Here is a 17653-nt window from a genome sequence, read left to right on the forward strand (position 1 = left end):
TAATCTATCTTTTTTTTGCAGGTTTTTAATCAAATGGTTCTCATCTTCCACTCATTTAAAGGTAGATCTATTAATTTTAGATATGTATTTTTGTGTGTTCTATAAAGGTAGATTTATCTAATATTTCATTCATTTTCTCTGTTTTTAAGCCATTTGAACGTTTTTTGATATGAAGGTTTTTCAGATCTGGATTTGATATGGAGGTTTTTTCAGATCTGGAAGACTTCTGGGACGACTTACCTGTTATTCGTCTAAAATATAATGCGCTAGAAAACTTCCAGGAAGTCTTCCAGACGACTTCCACTTCCAGGAAGTCGTATGGACTTCTTGGAAATCTTCTGATGAAGTCTCTCTTTCATAACAGATTTGAGAGTTTTGGTAAGTTTTTATGTCTGATTTTTCTTCATTTGGTAACTTCCTGTAGTATAAAGTTCTTACTTTTTTCCAAACTAAAACGCTCCAAACCCACTCTAATCTCTTTGACTTGTAAACACCAAATTTTATATGAATTTTTCAGTTTTTTCTCATGTCTTTATCATTAATCTATCTTTTTTTTGCAGGTTTTTAATCAGATGGTTCTCATCTTCCACTCATTAAAGGTAGATCTATTAATTTTAGATATGTATTTTTGTGTGTTCTATAAAGATAGATTTATCTAATCTTCCACTCATTTTCTCTGTTTTTAAGTCATTTGAACGTTTTTTGATATACAGATTTTTCAGATCTGGATTTGATATGCAGGTTTTTCAGATCTGGAAGACTTTCTGGGACAACTTACATGTTAGTCGTCTAAAATATAATGCGCTAGACGACTTCCTGTAAGTCGTCTCGAAGACTTTCTGGACTTCCTGGAAGTCTTCTGACGAAGTCTTCTTCCATATCAAGTGGAGTCCAAGCTTGTCTTTGTAGAGGAATGATCATAATAGTTTTGTTTGTGATCTGTTTTGTGATTTGCATGTCTACTCTTTTAATTTTGATTTTTTTATAAAATCAGTAATAATGTTTCCCAAGATGTAATACTTGTGCTAACAAAGTGTTTACACATTTACAAATCAATGAAATAATAGACTTCAATAGCATTTCTCTTATCTTTGGATCTCCAATATGCAATAATAAACTCCAATGGCCTTCTTCTCATCTTAATAAACAAAAATGTTGGTAGCTTCATATTGATACAACATTTTAAAAAGCATTTTAACCTTTCTTCCAACTCATAACAATAATTATCATTAGTGTCTATAACAATAATACTTAAGAGATGGAAACAAACAATAGTAACTAGTCAAAGCATATCACATTTTTTATAAGTTTGTGTTGAAAAACTTAGTCAAATTTAGTAAAACTAAGGGAGAAATCATATTTTGAAAATATGAGTTTTACATATCTTGAAGTTACTTAATACTCTTAAAAATACAAATTATTCAAAAACTAGCTTAGAAGACTTCCACGGAAGTCTTCTCGGATCATCTATAAACTTTAATAAACATGAATGTTTGTAACCTCATAAATATCACGAATTAAGTTATAAATTTCATTCAGTAGCTAAAATATTGATTAATAGACATGAATTAACAAGAAAATGTTAAAAAATCTTTATAGTTTTAGAGAAAATGAAATTTTATTAAACATTGACGCAGACGACATCCACGGAGGTCGTCTGGCAGACTTCTAGGAAGTCGTCCATTTAGGTTAGTTTTGCAATTGATTTTTAACCTAGACGTCGTCCATCTTTGTTTGTCAAAAAAAAATTTGAGACGACTTCCATATAAGTCGTCTAGAGAAAACAGGTTAGTTTTGCATTTGACCGGATTGTGTCAGAAATTTGACTTTTCCTGGACGACTTACACGTAAGTCGTCCAGTAGAAAATTAAAAAATCAATATTTTGTTATACCTAGACGACTTACATGGAAGTCGTCTCAGATTAGTTTTGCAATTGAAAAATAAAACAAAAACAATTATTTTTTTCTAGACGACTTCGTCCGTCCGACGACTTACATAGAAGTCGTCCAAGATAAGCAAGGTTTGACCAGAATTTCGGAATGAAATCATGGACGGCTTCAATGTAAGTCATCGGACGGACGACTACCGTGTAAGTCGTCTAGAAAAAAATATTTTTTTCTAGACGACTTCGTCCGTCCGACGACTTACATAGAAGTCGTCCAAGATAAGCAAGGTTTGACCAGAATTTCGGAATGAAATCATGGACGGCTTCAATGTAAGTCATCGGACGGACGACTACCGTGTAAGTCGTCTAGAAAAAAATATTTTTTTTGTTTTATTTTTCAACTGCAAAACTAACCTGAGACGACTTCCATGTAAGTCGTCTAGGTATAACAAAATATTGATTTTTTTAATTTTCTACTGGATGACTTACGTGTAAGTCGTCCAAGAAAAGTCAAATTTCTGACATAATCCGGTCAAATGCAAAACTAACCCGTTTTCTCTAGACGACTTTTTTTTAACAAACAAAGATGGACGACTTCCATGTAAGTCGTCTATAAAAGCACATTTAAAAGTCAATTGCAAAACTAACCTCTGCATTGAACAGAAGACTTCCATGTAAGTCGGCTACATCGTCTACAACCAGACGACTTACATGGAAGTCGTCTGGACGAACATATCTGGGAAAAAACTGATTTCATAGTTTCAACCAGTGAGATAACTTGTTTATCACACATAAGACTTCTCCAAGCATCCAAAATCTCAAACAAAAGTGACCCACCAAAGAATTGTAAGCTTCAATGGCTCTATGAACCATAAAAATTTTAGAATCAAAATCTTGGTTTTTTTTGGATGAATATGGAGAGAAAATAAAAGAGATGTTGTTTTTAGTTCATAAGAATTGAGAATGAATGAGTGTAAATCGATTTTTAGGTGCATTAAGAGCTTCAAATTGATTATTCATGGTGGTTGGTGTATTGATGGCAATAGCAATATTGTGAATACTTGAGGAAGATGAGGATAATAGAGTAAAATATGCATTTTCGAAAAAAAAAGAAAAAAGTGATGGCATTTTAGTAAATAATTTGAACTTTGAGGGTGAAAGAGGCAAATCAAAGTTTAAAAGAAACATGTCTTAGTTTTGTGTTTGATTTTAAGTTTTGAGTCATATTTGCAAAAACCCCCTTTAGTATATGTAAGATAATTTTAAACTAAAGATAGTTAATATTTTAAGGTATATAATTTGTCCGGAAAATTCCATAAAAATACTCCAACTAAATTTCATTAAGCTTTTTAATACTTATAAAACTTTTTCGATGGGTATTAAAAGATGCATAGTTTTAAAATTTTGTGTATTAAAAAAACTTCGGTTTGGTTTCGGTTTTTTATGTTCCGGCGATATAGAAACCGTTAATACATTTGTGAAGATTGATCCGCTTTTGTTTTTTTTATGTTGTTTCAGTTCGGTTTTCAGTTTTCAATTTATATGCCACGACTTAAATCAGTTTTTACAATTTGTCTAGTATTTGAAAAATAATTGATTTAAACTTATTTTTAATAATAGATTTTATATATCAATATTGCTATTATATAAAATTCGTTGCAAATTCTTATAAAGTACATCTCAGCACCACCGATCAAAACGTTTACAATAATGCAATGACAATTTTTTTGTTAAAATTGCATTAATTATAAATCTGAAAACATTGAAATGATTTGATAAGTTTAATGTTGTTAAGATTTAAAGGGAATTAAATAATGAAAGTTTGTTGGAATAAAAAGGTTTTGTGGAATAATAAAAATAATTAAAAGTATAGGTTTAAATAATGCAATGACATGGTTTTGTAAATATTTGCAAAATATAAAGGTATCTAGAAACAAAATTATGTTTTAATAGTATAGATATTATTATGTTCTGTTTATATTTTATCATTTGAGAAAAATATGAAAATACGTGACAAAGAAGATTTGATGGCATTTGCTGGAAGCTAGACCCACGAATAAAGAAGAAGCATAAGGACTGTTGATGTCATCTGTTTCCCCCAACCTCATTATTCCAATGCCAATTAAAATGGACAATCTTTTTTTTTACTCAGCGAAATTTAATAATTTCTCACATGAGCATAATAATAATAGATCAAGCTACTCGAAGCTAAGTTAAATAATCCAGGAAATGTAATTAATATTATTTTATTCTTCTATGTTACAGTATTTATTAAATCGAATATTCAAACTCAAATATGTTCACTTTGTAGTTTACCAAACATACTATCCTTTTTTCATTTAATGTTCAGTTTCTGGGAACAACAAAGTGACCGAAACCAATTACATGCCCATGCTTGAAAGCGAAACACGCTTTGGACTTTATTTTGCTTCATCGTATATTGCCTTACTTCATTCCATATAATGTTTTCATTTTAATATACAAAACAAAGTACTTAACATCAAGAAAATAATTAAAAATGTTAAAGTTCACAAAAAAATAAAATAAAAGGAATTATAAGAAATCTTAACAAATTTTGGGAGGATATCACTCTATTAGACTTGTACATTAAATAATGGTACCTTTAAATATTTTATTCTAAGATTTTTCTTTGCATAATCTAACAAAGCATAGAATTTAAATATGTGGTTTCGTTGTGATAAGTCAAAGATGATATGGGTGGTCATCAAATCAACTTGGGACCTTTTTAGATAGGATGACTTGCTGAAGATAGTATTGAATTTGGAAAGGCGATAACTCTTAAACTATGTTTCTTTGCGTCTATACTCTCATGTTCACAAGTTGAATCACAACAATAGCGGAAGAGTAAAAAACTATTCAACAAAACTAGACTTGAATTTGATGAACGTCCTCCAAGATTAATCTCTCCAATTAATGAACATTCTCACATGTTTTTTTCTCTTATGATGGGTCACTAATCTTATTGAAACAAATAATTATTTTGTGCAAGAACTCTTATACACCATAATTCTTTGCGTGTTTATATAATTCTTGTTCATAACAATAAATGTATATCAGTATATATAAGTGAAACACACTAATCAACAGAACTAGACTTGAATTTGGTGAACATCCTCCAACAATCTATCCCCATTAATGGTTTCACAACTCTCTACATGTTGCAGAAACTCCATTACCACCGGGTCGGTCCAAGGAGCTCCGTTTGGAGCTCTTTCACCTGCCACCCACCCCAAATGCCCTCCTCTTGGTGTTACTATCAGCATGCAGTTAGGGTTTGCCTGACACTTTTAGTTGTTAGATAGACTTAAAAAAAATCATCACTTTTAAGTGAATAAAGAGCCTTTGATCATTGTCTCTTACCTTGATGTCTTTTCGAGGGATCCCTCTATCAGGAGCAATCGGATCATTTGCTGCCTGCATTTCATATCATACAACACACGAACATATAAAGAAAGCCATATTCTAGTTTCTAAACCGTATTGGTTCATTACTCATTTGTTTAGGGATTCACCTGAATGCAAAGCAAGGGAATACGGACATGTTTGATCGCTTTGGAGCTACTAGACTTGGAATAGTACTCATCTACTGTCTTGAAACCAAATGACACTGTTACATGAAAAAGGTTTGTTTGTTACATGATTGCAGCTGTGTGCCCTCAAGATTCTTTATATGTAACTAACCTCGAGTTAAGCCTTCATCGAAATCCCTAACCGTGTCAGCATTTGCAGCCATGGGAATGTTGAACCCACCTCCTATATCTTCAAAAAGAAGAGAATGTCTGCAGAAAAACGATAAACCAAATATGACTAATGACTTAACCAGCAAGTAAGAGAAGACAGATTAAAGGAAACAAACAACAGTACTTGCTAAAGATCCTACGAAGAGATCTCGACAATGCCTTGTCATAAACATTGTTAAAACCCTTGTGGAAATCTTCATCAGCTATAACCAAATCAAAAGGGTTGCACAAGGAAACAGCAGCAGAGAGAGTGCAGTTATGAGACTCCTGCAACACAGAAGAACAAGGTCACTCCACAAAATCATCTTACATTGATCATTGGGAGGGTTACAAAAAAAAAAAAAAGAAGCTAAACCTGAGCGAGATAGTTAACAAGAATGTTGCCACCAAGAGACCATCCTGCTGCATACAAGTTAGCTCTAGGGAATCTATCACCAACATGAGCAATCACTTCACTTATGTCTCCTAAAAACGAAGCCGAGTAGAACTGCATACATACTTCAGTCTACCAACAAGAAGCTTACTCATCAATGATGAAAGAGTAGAGAAGTCAAAACCTGAGGAGTGGTTACAGGACTGTCTCCACATCCTCTGCTATTGAACACCACACAACGCCATTTCTTACTTCGAGCTCGTAACAACATGTGTCTCACATACGAGTCTTGGCTTCCTCCGGTCAAACCTGGCTGCACATTTTAAGAAAAAAAGATTCAATTTTTGTAATCAAGATCGAGTTTTTGAATCAAGGGTTTTGAGAATGTACCAATAAGATAAGGATCGGAGACTCGGGAGGGAGGCAACTGTCGTCTCCGGCGACCCAATCAAGAGCCACGGAGCCGTTGTCTTTCGTGCGTAGGCACTCGCGGCGGAGTCTGACAAAAGGAACGGAGCGGTAGAAAGCGGCGTATATGGTCTCCGCGTGGCTGTTAAACCCGATAAGAGGAAACGCGTCGTAAGGTTTGGAGAGTGAGTCTTTTAGAGGCGGTAGGAAACGGTCGGTTCCTCCGCCGATGACTTCCAGAGAGGCGTGGTGAAGGCGGGGCATTTCGGAAGTTTTGGGATCGGCGGCGGCGAAAATGGAGAAATGGCGGCGGAGAGTGCGGGCTGAGGCTAGTGGCGGAGATGAGGCGAAGGCGAGTCTCGCCATTGCTCCGCCACGACGTCGTTTTTGGGTAGACAAAAGGAAGTGGTTTACGCTACTGCGCCTAAAAGTGGAAAGCAATGTTTGTGTGGTCGGGAAATTTGAACTGGTTTTGCAGTTAAGCCCTTGAATAGTTTGTTAAAACCAAAATCAACTCTTAGTTACAACAATCTAACTTTTTCAACCCTATCACGTATTTATATCCCATAACAAAAATGGGCTCTGCACTTGTATTCTCTAGTCTTTGCAAACCTGAGTTTTTTCCTTTTAACGCAATGGATCCTGGTGTATTCCAGCCCTCTCATGTCCATGTTGGATATCATGTTGGAAATGAGAGACTATGAGTGTTTAACAATATGAGATCAATTGACAACAATTCTTCTGTAGCTTCAAATTGAGAGGTGAAAAGCATGGACATGAGGATTTGGTACTGTATAAATAATGTTGAAGATATCTTTGATGCCAACTTTAATTCTCTCACTCTTGCTTATGTTATCTCTTCTCTAACATTCCTCATGTTCTCTTTGGTATCTTTAGTTTAGAGAGATAAGAAAAGATATATTTTTACTCTTAGCTTCGACATTGATACTTTGAATCCTTTTCCTGGAATATTTTCTTATAGTAACACTAACACATTACACACATATATTTGTAGTATATTCTCCAGTTACTGCAAACTCATTTAGACATCTTAGCTTAAGCAACTGCCACTTATCGATATCTCAACTCTCTACCTATACTAAATTTACAAGCAAACCTAAACAATTTACCTTATACATCAACTCTTAACTACTCTAGTTTGCTTGTGAATAAATCTAACTAGTTAATATAATTCTTTTTGATGTATAAGTTTTTGTTATACAACCTTTAACATTTATCTTGTTATTATCTTTACTTTGTCTGGTTCTTTGCCTTCTTTGTTTTTTTGTTCTTTTATTTCTTTGTTCGTTTAATGGCTTTTATTGTATCTGATTACAGATAATGGGATTTTCAAATGGAACTAACCTAATTTACCTAAATGCTGTCGCTTAAGCTAACTGTCATCAACGATATTAACAAGCTGAGGGCAAAAGCGTAAAGAATGTAAAACGGACCATTACGCGGTGTTGACCAAGAAAAGCCAGAGAGGATTGGATGTAACCCAGTCGCAACTTGCGTCTGTGTGTTTCTTCCCTCTTTTGAACTGTATGAAATTGCAATTTATTAGCTCTGGATCACTTCATCCTCGTGATTAAAGTCTCAATTTGTTCATTTTTATGTAAAACTATTAGATAGTGAAATCAACTGATTATATATTTTTGCAAGAAAAAAAAGAAAACTATATATATAAAAAGTCAAACTCTCTAATTACAATTTACACATCTTCTGACCAAATTACTCCTACTCTGCTATTGAACTTAACTCCACCGTAAACTTCCTTCTCCCTCTTCCGCCGCACCCATTTCTCTTCACTCTCTTAACTCTACACTCACCACCAGAGACCCTTCTCCCTTCACCGTCATGACCACAACTCCAACCGCTTTTGGTAAGCGCGGAGCTCGCTTTAACCGCCAAAGCCGCCATTTGCTCGGCTCTTAGTGGATGATTAAGCCATGTCAAAGGTAAAACGAAGTAAAGCTCTCCAGGCCGGAGATCCTCGCTGCCACCCACCGCTACAACGGCGTCGTCAAAGTCCATATCGTCGGAGTTACAAACGAAACTCGTGGGGTTCTTTTGAAGAATCTGCCATACTTTTACAGGTGATGAAAACTCTTGTAATGTTCCGTCTGGTAGAATCAGCTTCGCCGTCTCTGTTCTCCGAGATTCACTTGAACTGCACGTTCCCATTTTCGTGTAATTTTGACTCGTGAGTTTAAGAAAGTTTGTAGACAGAAAGGGAGATAGAGAAGATCTTGTTTGTGTTTTGAAGGAGATACATGCTTCGTGGGGCTTTATATATACAATGAGTTTAGGGAAATGGAGCCTCGTGATTCGGAAACTTCAAGCAACTTTAAGTTTTTGTCGTTTATTGCTCAAAATCAGACAGAACAGCTCATGTAATCTTGTTCTCGAAGCTATTTTACAACTTTACCCCTCTTATGAGCGAAAATATGAGGGTATTTCGGTAAATATGGTGGAAGAGACGTGGCGAAGAAGGAGAGAAGAAAGGAGTGAAAAGTCCCAACTGGCGAAACATGAGAGAGTGGAGACAAAGAGACAAGGCTTAGGTGGCCGGACGTTTTATTCTCCGGCGGATGGGGTGCAACTGCAACGAAGCTGAGCATCACGTGAAGGCAACAGAGACTTAAGCATGGGTGGGGCCAAGCTGAGTCGGGTCGGGTTTGGTCCCATTTAGATTCATTCGGTTTCGTGGGTCACCTAACGAGAGATTCGGGTCTTTAAACTCTATGTACGCGCATCACATTAACTTTTTTTTAATTTAAATTTTCTTATGAACATGCATCAATAATGCCATTCAACTCGAAATTATTGAGTGTCTATCTACACGGTATTACGAATTTTCTTGTGTTGTTATAATTGTAACATAAGTACAATGTTACATTTTTAAATGTTTTGATTAGGATCGATTTGTTGAAGAATATCGCTTTCAGCTGGACCCCTTACAAAAAATAATTGTTTTGTAGTTTCTAAAGTCGGATACAATATATAAAAATTCGTAGGCTTCAATTATATGAAGTTATGAACCTCTATTATTATATTTTCCGCTAAATGAACCTCTATTATTCCCTATCACTTTTAATACCTTTTCACCCAAAAAGAACTCTGTTTTGATTAACATTATTGTTTAAAATTATAAAGGAGTTTGATCTGTTGTCTGAGATTAGGATCACCTATTCACGTATCCGACGAACTATTTTTTTTTTAGTTTGTGCGTCTGATAATTGAAAGATAATAAAAGCGTTTTTATCCGATTCCTCCTGCTTTTTTTTTGCATATGATGAAGAGGAACTAGCTAGTCTCGATTCACACAGATACACTACAATAATCTTTGTTTTGCACTATTATTAAATAGGGAAAATCGTTTTTTAAGCCAAAAAGATAATAACTATGTCCTAGGCTAATTTCTTTTTTGTACCATTTTTTTTTCTAATACCTTTTAGTATTTTCAAAAATAAATCAAATAAATAGTTTTACAAACAAAAAAAATTCAAAAAATAGTAACTACCGATAAAATACCTATATCAACTTATTGATATTTTTTTATAATTCTAAAAATGTTTGAATTGTAATTTAATATTTTGTTCTACAAAAAGTAGAATTGACATTCTACACGGTAGAAAATGTAATCTACTTTTTTCATTGAATCTAATATGTTTAGAATACGTGATCTACATAAATAATAATAATCTAAAAATATATGGAAAACATATTCCGCGCTTAACGTATCGTTCTAAAATCTGTAGAATCTGGAATCTACACATTACTATAAATCTAAAACATGTAGAAATCGAAATCTACACATTACTATAAATCTAAAACTAGTAGAAATCGATTTCAAACATGTCTACTGTGTTCTACATATAGTAGAATACAGATTCTACGGATAAATATAATCAGTTCAAAAAATATAGGAAGAGAATATTTGGAAATATTTTGTTTCCTTATATTTATTAAATCGATTCTTTTTTTAAAAAAAAAAAGAAAATCGTGATTTATAAAATCAATTTTTAAGTTAAAAAAAAATTAAACATCTATTTGGAAACCGTTTGATCTGAACTGGTCGATCCTGATCTGAACCGGCAAAAGACTTTTATATCTTTGTTCTCTATATATATAATAAATCATTATTTAAATAAAAAAATAAAAAAAATAATTTTTTTTATGTTTTCGAATTATACTTTTTCAAATTCGAACTTTTTTATAAAAAAAAAATTCAAATTTTTTAATATATTTTTAAGTATTTATTTATATATTTATGATAATCCTAAATTCCACGTTCCAAAATTTTTAATCCACCCCTCAACTATAAACTCTAAGTCTAGATAACCCTAGGGGTATAAGTGTATTTTACCTTTCATTAAAAGTGAGGGCAAAAGTGGTTAGTGTAAACATGAAAAGTATACTAGGAAAGTGGTATTTGTGGTAATTTCCTTTTTTTTAAGGATTTTTATATTTTTTTAAATTATTTTAGTTAAAAATTATATTTTAGTATTTAACATTTTTTTATTAATTGTAATTTTGAATTTTTAACTGAAATTAAGGACAATATTGCAATTTTAAAAATATTTAGACTAATAGGACATAGAGTATATGAGATTAGCTTAATAGGACATAATTATCATTATTTTGGCATAAAAAACAATTTTCCCTATTAAATATAAAACACATCTTGGCTGACCGTTACTATAGCGTTATATAACCACCACGATGAGGTATGTTGTAGGATTCCAAAATTGACGTTTGATACGGTATGTTGTAAGATTCCAAAATTGACGTTTGATAAATTGACATATATTTTCCCTCTACGATTTAAGTAATAATATATCACTACATCAGGACCTGCGCGTTAATTTTCATTTCTATTTACATAAATATATAGTTTTTTTTTTTTTTAACCAGGTGTTGATCTTGCGGTTCACCACCTAGGCCCGGCGCCAGCCTTTGTCCTTACCTTTTTACGGGCCCTGGACACGCCTCCCCCTCTCCGCGAGTCGAACAGCCGACCTCCCCTCCCCAAGAAAGTAGTACCACTAGACTACGAGGTCCTGGGTTAAATATATAGTTTTTACTTCAAAAATGGTATATATTATAATTACATATATGTTTTTATGCATTATACAAACATAAGTATGTTATTCAATTGTCTTGTTTTTCATCAACTCAATTATTTCAAAATGTAACATGTTTTGTATCTTCTTTTATATATTTTTGTTTGTTGAATAAGTGTTTTGTTTTAAAACTCATGAACATATGTAAATTTTGGTAAATAGAAAATAATTTGTATTACCAAATACATTGTTACATTTCACAAAATTATAAAATTTAACAAAAAAAATATACTTATATCTTCTTTGATTATAATTAAAACTAGATCCCTATCCGCGCAACCGCGCAGATGTTTGTTTTCATTTATTTTTATATAACATTTTGTTTTCAATTCTTAATTAGTATATATTATAATATATATTAAGTGTGTCTATCACTTTTTAAAACATAATAATTTTACCATATTTTTTTATTGTATTGGTTGTTTCAAACTTTCACAAGTTATTAAAAAATTAAACTTTTAGCTTCATACATTTATATTATCGAGTATACTAAGGTTGTTCAAACATAATAATATTAGAGTATACTTGTTTTCCATCAAATAGATTGTTTCAAATTTTCACATGTGTTTGTTTCTTCTTATATATTTCTTGTTTGTTGGATTAGTATTTCATTATTGAATAAATAAATAGAAATATAATTTTGAAAATATTAAAATATTATCATCTCCAAAGATAATCAAACATTTCACAAAATAAAAAAGTTAACAAAAACTAAACTTAAAGCTTCGTGTATAAATTTTATAAAGAATTTAATTAAACATTTAATTTTAAAAACTAAACTTAAATGAACTATATACAAAACACAAATCAATGTGAAATCAGTTTAGTTTTAAAAATGTATCTGATTAGATGTAGAAGTCTCGAGAAATATTTATGCTCCTTGCAGTCTCTTTCAAACACGATGGTATATGAATGATATGGAAGTAAAAATTGATAACAGAGTTTCCAGATCACGTTTTTTTGCTTGGAAATGATTGATAGTTATTTAGTTCCTATAATGTAGCAATATTGTGTTATATGCATATTATTTAGTTCATATAATCTAGAAAGTGAGTTATTTAGACCTATAAAGTAGAGATTAAATGTAATATGATTTTCTAGTAATAGATCCATTAGGTCTATTTTTAAAAAAAATCACACATGAATCAAGGTTGTGACTTCTGTTTTAATATATAAGAAGTAAGTAATTAAAAAATTATTATTTGTTTTTGTTATTTTTAAAAGTGAACTATCAAATATCAAACAAATAACATTGACATATATTTAAATAAATTACATATGATATATACTATTAAACATAGATTTAAAGTCTATATTTAATTTAAAGATTAAAAAGTAAAATGTATTTGCAAAAATATACAAATCATAATTACTTAAAGTATAGTATATGTTATTTCATATTAATAGTGTATCTCTTTTAAATGTGACATTTTTTGGATCAATATAATATACTTAATATACTTAGCACAAACTAACATTGCATTTAAATTATCTTTAGCCCAAATTGATAACCTAACTTTTTTTTTTCACGAAATAAAACAACGTGTTCTAAACCTAACAAATCTTCAGTCAATCGATGATCCTCAACTCTAACCTTCTGGTTTCTCTTTGACCTAACTCCGATCCTCCAATCTTATATACCTAAAGCCGCAACCGGCGTCGTTGATTTCTTGACTCTGAAGTCTGAACACATATAACCTGCGCAATATTTTATATTGACTGCTCTATGATTGATTCCTGGAAACAGATGTGACTTTAAATTTTTAGTTCCAGCAGTGTTCTGAATCGTTTACTCTCAAAGCGTTCTACTGGCTATGTTCCTGAAAGTGTGTTGTGCTTGAGGAGGTAGAATTCAGTGATTTTTCTATATATTAGATGGCAAAGTCTCGTTAAAACCACTCTGGCTGGTTTGAGGTCTGTGTTTCATAAATTTTCAAACCACAAAAGATATTGTTATATTTGTTATATCATTATCTTCCAAGGAAATCGATCCAATTGTTTTTGTTCCGAGATGGTCTTTGTTATAGTATATTTGCTGATTTTAAACCAAAAATTTAGGAAAACAAATGAGTAGATCAGGGACTGGTTTGATAATGGTAAGTGAATAAATTGATTTTACGTTTAATAAGGAATCAAATATGGTATGTTTACCAATCCGGTTTTGTAGGAGTGGTGGTTATATTCCGAGTGATATGTTATTAAGCCATATTATTAGTAATAAATGAATGATAACTGATTTCTAGTGAGGATCCATTTTTAAAAAAAATTACACACGAATTGAGATTGTGACTTCTGTTTTAATATATAAAGATTGTACACATTTTACATAGTACAAATGGGGACAACATGATGTTGATATAATAATGCATGACAAGTGCCTGTTAGTCATGTGTATATATATGGCTAATATAAATTACTGAATATAAATTTAAATATGATAGATAAACAACATGTGAAAAACTTATACTATGAATTTAAAAAATTTGGTCAAATAAAATGAGGTAAGGGATAAAAAATATGATACCATGTGATCTAAGATCTTCCCAACAGAGAGAATAATAAAAATCTCTAGCGTCAATACAAAAACTACTATCTCCTGATACTTGGTGGGTGAATGTACCGTATGTAGCAATTTAATGTAAAGTGGGTATTTACATTGTAATATCCATGTATATTAAAAGAGAAGTATTACAACATTTGAGATAGCCATGTGTCATCACCACAATGAGTCTTAGAATCTTTAGAGAATTAGGTTGGTCCATCTAAATATATAATAAACTTTTTATTAAACTAACTATAAATTCATTATTAATGGTTTTCATTCTTTTCTTAAATAAAAATTACGGAATTGCCTAATCCCCTATATATTAAAAGAGAAGCATTACAATATTTGAGGTAGCATTGTGTCATCACCACAATGAGTCTTAGAATCTTTAAAAAATTAGGTTGGTCCACCTAAATATATAATAAACTTTTTATTAAACTAACCATAAATTCATTATTAATATTTTTCATTCTTTTCTTAAATAAAAATTACGGAATTGCCTAATGTAGCTAAAACATATATATGCAAATTAATGATTTTGAATAATATATATTTGATAAAAATTAGTCTATTCTCTATCATATTTGTTTAATTTTAAATTAATAAAATAAATTAAACAAATACATTAACCATGTAATAAAAATTTAGATTTTTTTGTATATGTTATATTTTGATTTTTTCAAAACGAATATAAATTACTAAAACTGTTAAAAGTCTCACCTTCAATTTTTTTTGATTCATGGTTTAATTTTTTTTTGCTATGATAAAATACAAATGATTACAAAATCATATAAGTAAGAATTTTTATTTAATAAATATTAAGTTTATAAGGTTTATATATATATATATTAAATTAAACTATATACCATATAAAATATATAAATATTTTAATTTCGAAATTTTCTTTGAAAACATATTTTTGGTAAAAGCTATTGAACAAATATTGACAACTTAATATTTAAATTTTAAACTTAGCCTTGAACTTTTTAAAAAATTATGAATTACTAAAACTATTAATCACACAATGAAAATTTTGTTATCAGTGATTTAAAGTATTTGTTATAAAAATATACAAATGATTAAAAAAATCATATGAGTAGAAAGTATCATTTAATATATATCAATACTAAAAATACACACTATATGTTAACGTCATTTAAATTTAATTATATACCATATAAAATAGAAAAAGTGATTGTTTGGATTAATAAAATTTATTTATGTGTTAACATCAATTTAATTATATATGTAATAGTTACTGACTTTTTAATTATTAAATATATATTTATTATTTTATAAATATGTAAAGGAACATATAATACATAAAAATAAGGCGTGGATCTTAACCTAGTCATTAAGAAAATGGAACCATTATCATTAATATGAGATTTTAAAGATGTATTCTGTCTGAAATGATCCAGAGTGTTATGTGCGGTCCACGGCAATAGATTTGGCTTAATTTATTTGCTAAAAAAGCCTGTAGGATTGTTTATGACATTGTCTCAATATTCAAAGACAAATACAGACGAACTTATTCAATTACCCACACAGTAATTAATACAATAGCACGATATAAATCACAAATATATTATCTTGAGGGTATTAAGATTAAACTATATAAACAAGATGATTTAGAAAAGAAAAAAAAAAGATCACATTCCATAAGAAACAGTTAGCAGTTTAACCTGGAAGTAAAAACAAAAAGAAAAGTCCAACATGCACACGGTACACATATCTAAACATCTCAAAAATCTCTTAAACCCTAGTAGAATGGAGATCTATATGGAGTCCCTTTCCTACTATGTTTTCTCTTCACAATGGGTTCAAAAACATCTTCTGAACTCTCCTTTCTCTTCACAACATCGTCTAAACTCCACATCATCCCATCGAGTTGGATCCAAGAGTGTTCCTAAGTTGTTACAAATTAACAATTATAGTGTTAAAATATTTACACAGACCAACAAATTAATTTGTGGAGTTATAATTGTAAAAGAAAAGGAAAAAAAAATCAGAAATAGAAATAGAAATAACATGTACCTTGCATTCTAGAGAACAGAAAGCAGAAGAAGCCGTTTCAAAAGCCCAGCCACAGACTGTGCATCTATGTGAAACATTGTTTCTAAAACGATGAACATAATTCTCACATCTCTGATTAATAAAAACTATCCAAAACCGGTTCACAGAAAACTATTCTCACATCTCTGATGAAGTCTTTCCTTACTCCTGTCTGGTTTGAACATCTAACTGCCTGTGATTTCAAAACCCAATAATCATAATTAAAGCTTGTTTTCATATCAAAAGAGACTGAAATTTTGATTAAGGGGTTCCATCTACGAATGTGGGAATGTAATAATAGAGAAGAAGTTTTTGTTTTATAAAAATTAAGGAAGAATATTGTTTACTTGAATGATAAGATGGTCTTTGTGATCGTTCTTTTTTGAAGCAGACATTGCAAAAAGGAGGAATCATATATACAATCGCAACAGAAGTAACGTCGCTGTTCTTTGATGTGTTGATGGCATACTTCATGGAATAGTCTCGACTTCACCATCTGAATTAGCCATGGAAATCTTCTGATGCAGCTCTGAACTCCAAAATTTTCTTTCATGCTTTTCGCCATACTTTAGAAGTTTTTTTTTAAATTGGAAGCAAATTCAATTTTTAGTGTAATTTGTTTCGGGATCGTCGTGTTGTTTACACTTTTAAAGAGCAAATTAATGGAGTTGTAATAGAGAAGTTAGGGTTTGTGGTTCTTTCAGTCTCAAATATCGAAACTAATGTTTCCTTTTATCTTGTTCAATACAGTTCCTTTTTTGCTTTTTTTTCCAAACAAAAAAATGGGAAATTTTTTATTTGCTCGAGCCGCAAGTAATTTTCTAAATACGCTAAGAAGCAGAAGCAGAAGCAGAAGCAGTAAAGCTGTAAAGGTATGTATCACCAAGAATCATATAGCAATCGTAGAACCAATAAATATTGATCAAACTGTTGATTGATGGAAATAAGAGAGAGAAAGAGAGTACATAAAGAGTAGTACCTATCGGCGATGTGATGGAGGAGAGAATCAGTACAGAAACCAAATGTAAATTTACTCGAACTGCAAGAAAATGTTCCAAGTACGTACGCTAATGTCAATCTAAACCAAACCCCCTGGCTACGGTACCGTATATAGGAATTTGAGGTAATTAAAGTAGGTATATATCTACAGTTTAGTATGATTAATAAAATGGATCATTATGATTAATATGAGATGTTTAAGATGTATTCAGGAATATTCTGACTTGAAATTATCCAGAGAGTTATGGGCGGTCCCACGCCAATAGAATTTGCTTAAAATTTTGGCTAAAAAATAGCCTATAGAATTGTTTATGACATTGTTTCAATATTTGGAGACAAACAAAGACTAAATAACTTGCTCAATTACTCATGCGCATGCACAGTAATACAATGAAGATTATTGGGGAAAACAATAGCATGGTATATATAAATCACAACTATATTATCTTCAGGGTATTAAGATTAAACTATACAAACATGATTTAGAAAAGAAAAAAA

General features: G+C 31.1%; 2 protein-coding genes across 3 annotated transcripts; both read right to left on the minus strand.

Moving 5' to 3' along the window:
* Window positions 1-4882: 4882 nt before the first annotated feature.
* LOC106307713 (embryogenesis-associated protein EMB8) lies at window positions 4883-6874 on the minus strand. Of its 2 annotated transcripts, none has more exons than XM_013744743.1 (8): window positions 6410-6874; window positions 6204-6332; window positions 6002-6133; window positions 5771-5913; window positions 5588-5685; window positions 5419-5513; window positions 5268-5321; window positions 4883-5191 (listed from the first exon to the last, which is right to left on the minus strand). In XM_013744743.1, the coding sequence occupies exons 1-8, from the start codon at window positions 6791-6793 to the stop codon at window positions 4997-4999; spliced, it is 1230 nt and encodes a 409-aa protein (XP_013600197.1). In that variant the 5' UTR covers window positions 6794-6874; the 3' UTR covers window positions 4883-4996. The 2 variants fall into 2 exon arrangements, with proteins under 2 accessions (XP_013600197.1, XP_013600198.1); XM_013744744.1 differs by having other exon boundaries at window positions 4883-5185; window positions 6410-6869.
* A 1224-nt stretch (window positions 6875-8098) lies between these two features.
* On the minus strand, window positions 8099-8712 carry LOC106310109. Its single transcript, XM_013747314.1, has one exon. It carries the CDS (start codon window positions 8612-8614, stop codon window positions 8168-8170), a length of 447 nt encoding a protein of 148 aa, XP_013602768.1. The 5' UTR covers window positions 8615-8712; the 3' UTR covers window positions 8099-8167.
* Window positions 8713-17653: the final 8941 nt, after the last annotated feature.

Source organism: Brassica oleracea, chromosome C8 (assembly GCF_000695525.1).
Source record: "Brassica oleracea var. oleracea cultivar TO1000 chromosome C8, BOL, whole genome shotgun sequence".
In the NCBI taxonomy this organism is placed as follows: domain Eukaryota; kingdom Viridiplantae; phylum Streptophyta; class Magnoliopsida; order Brassicales; family Brassicaceae; genus Brassica; species Brassica oleracea.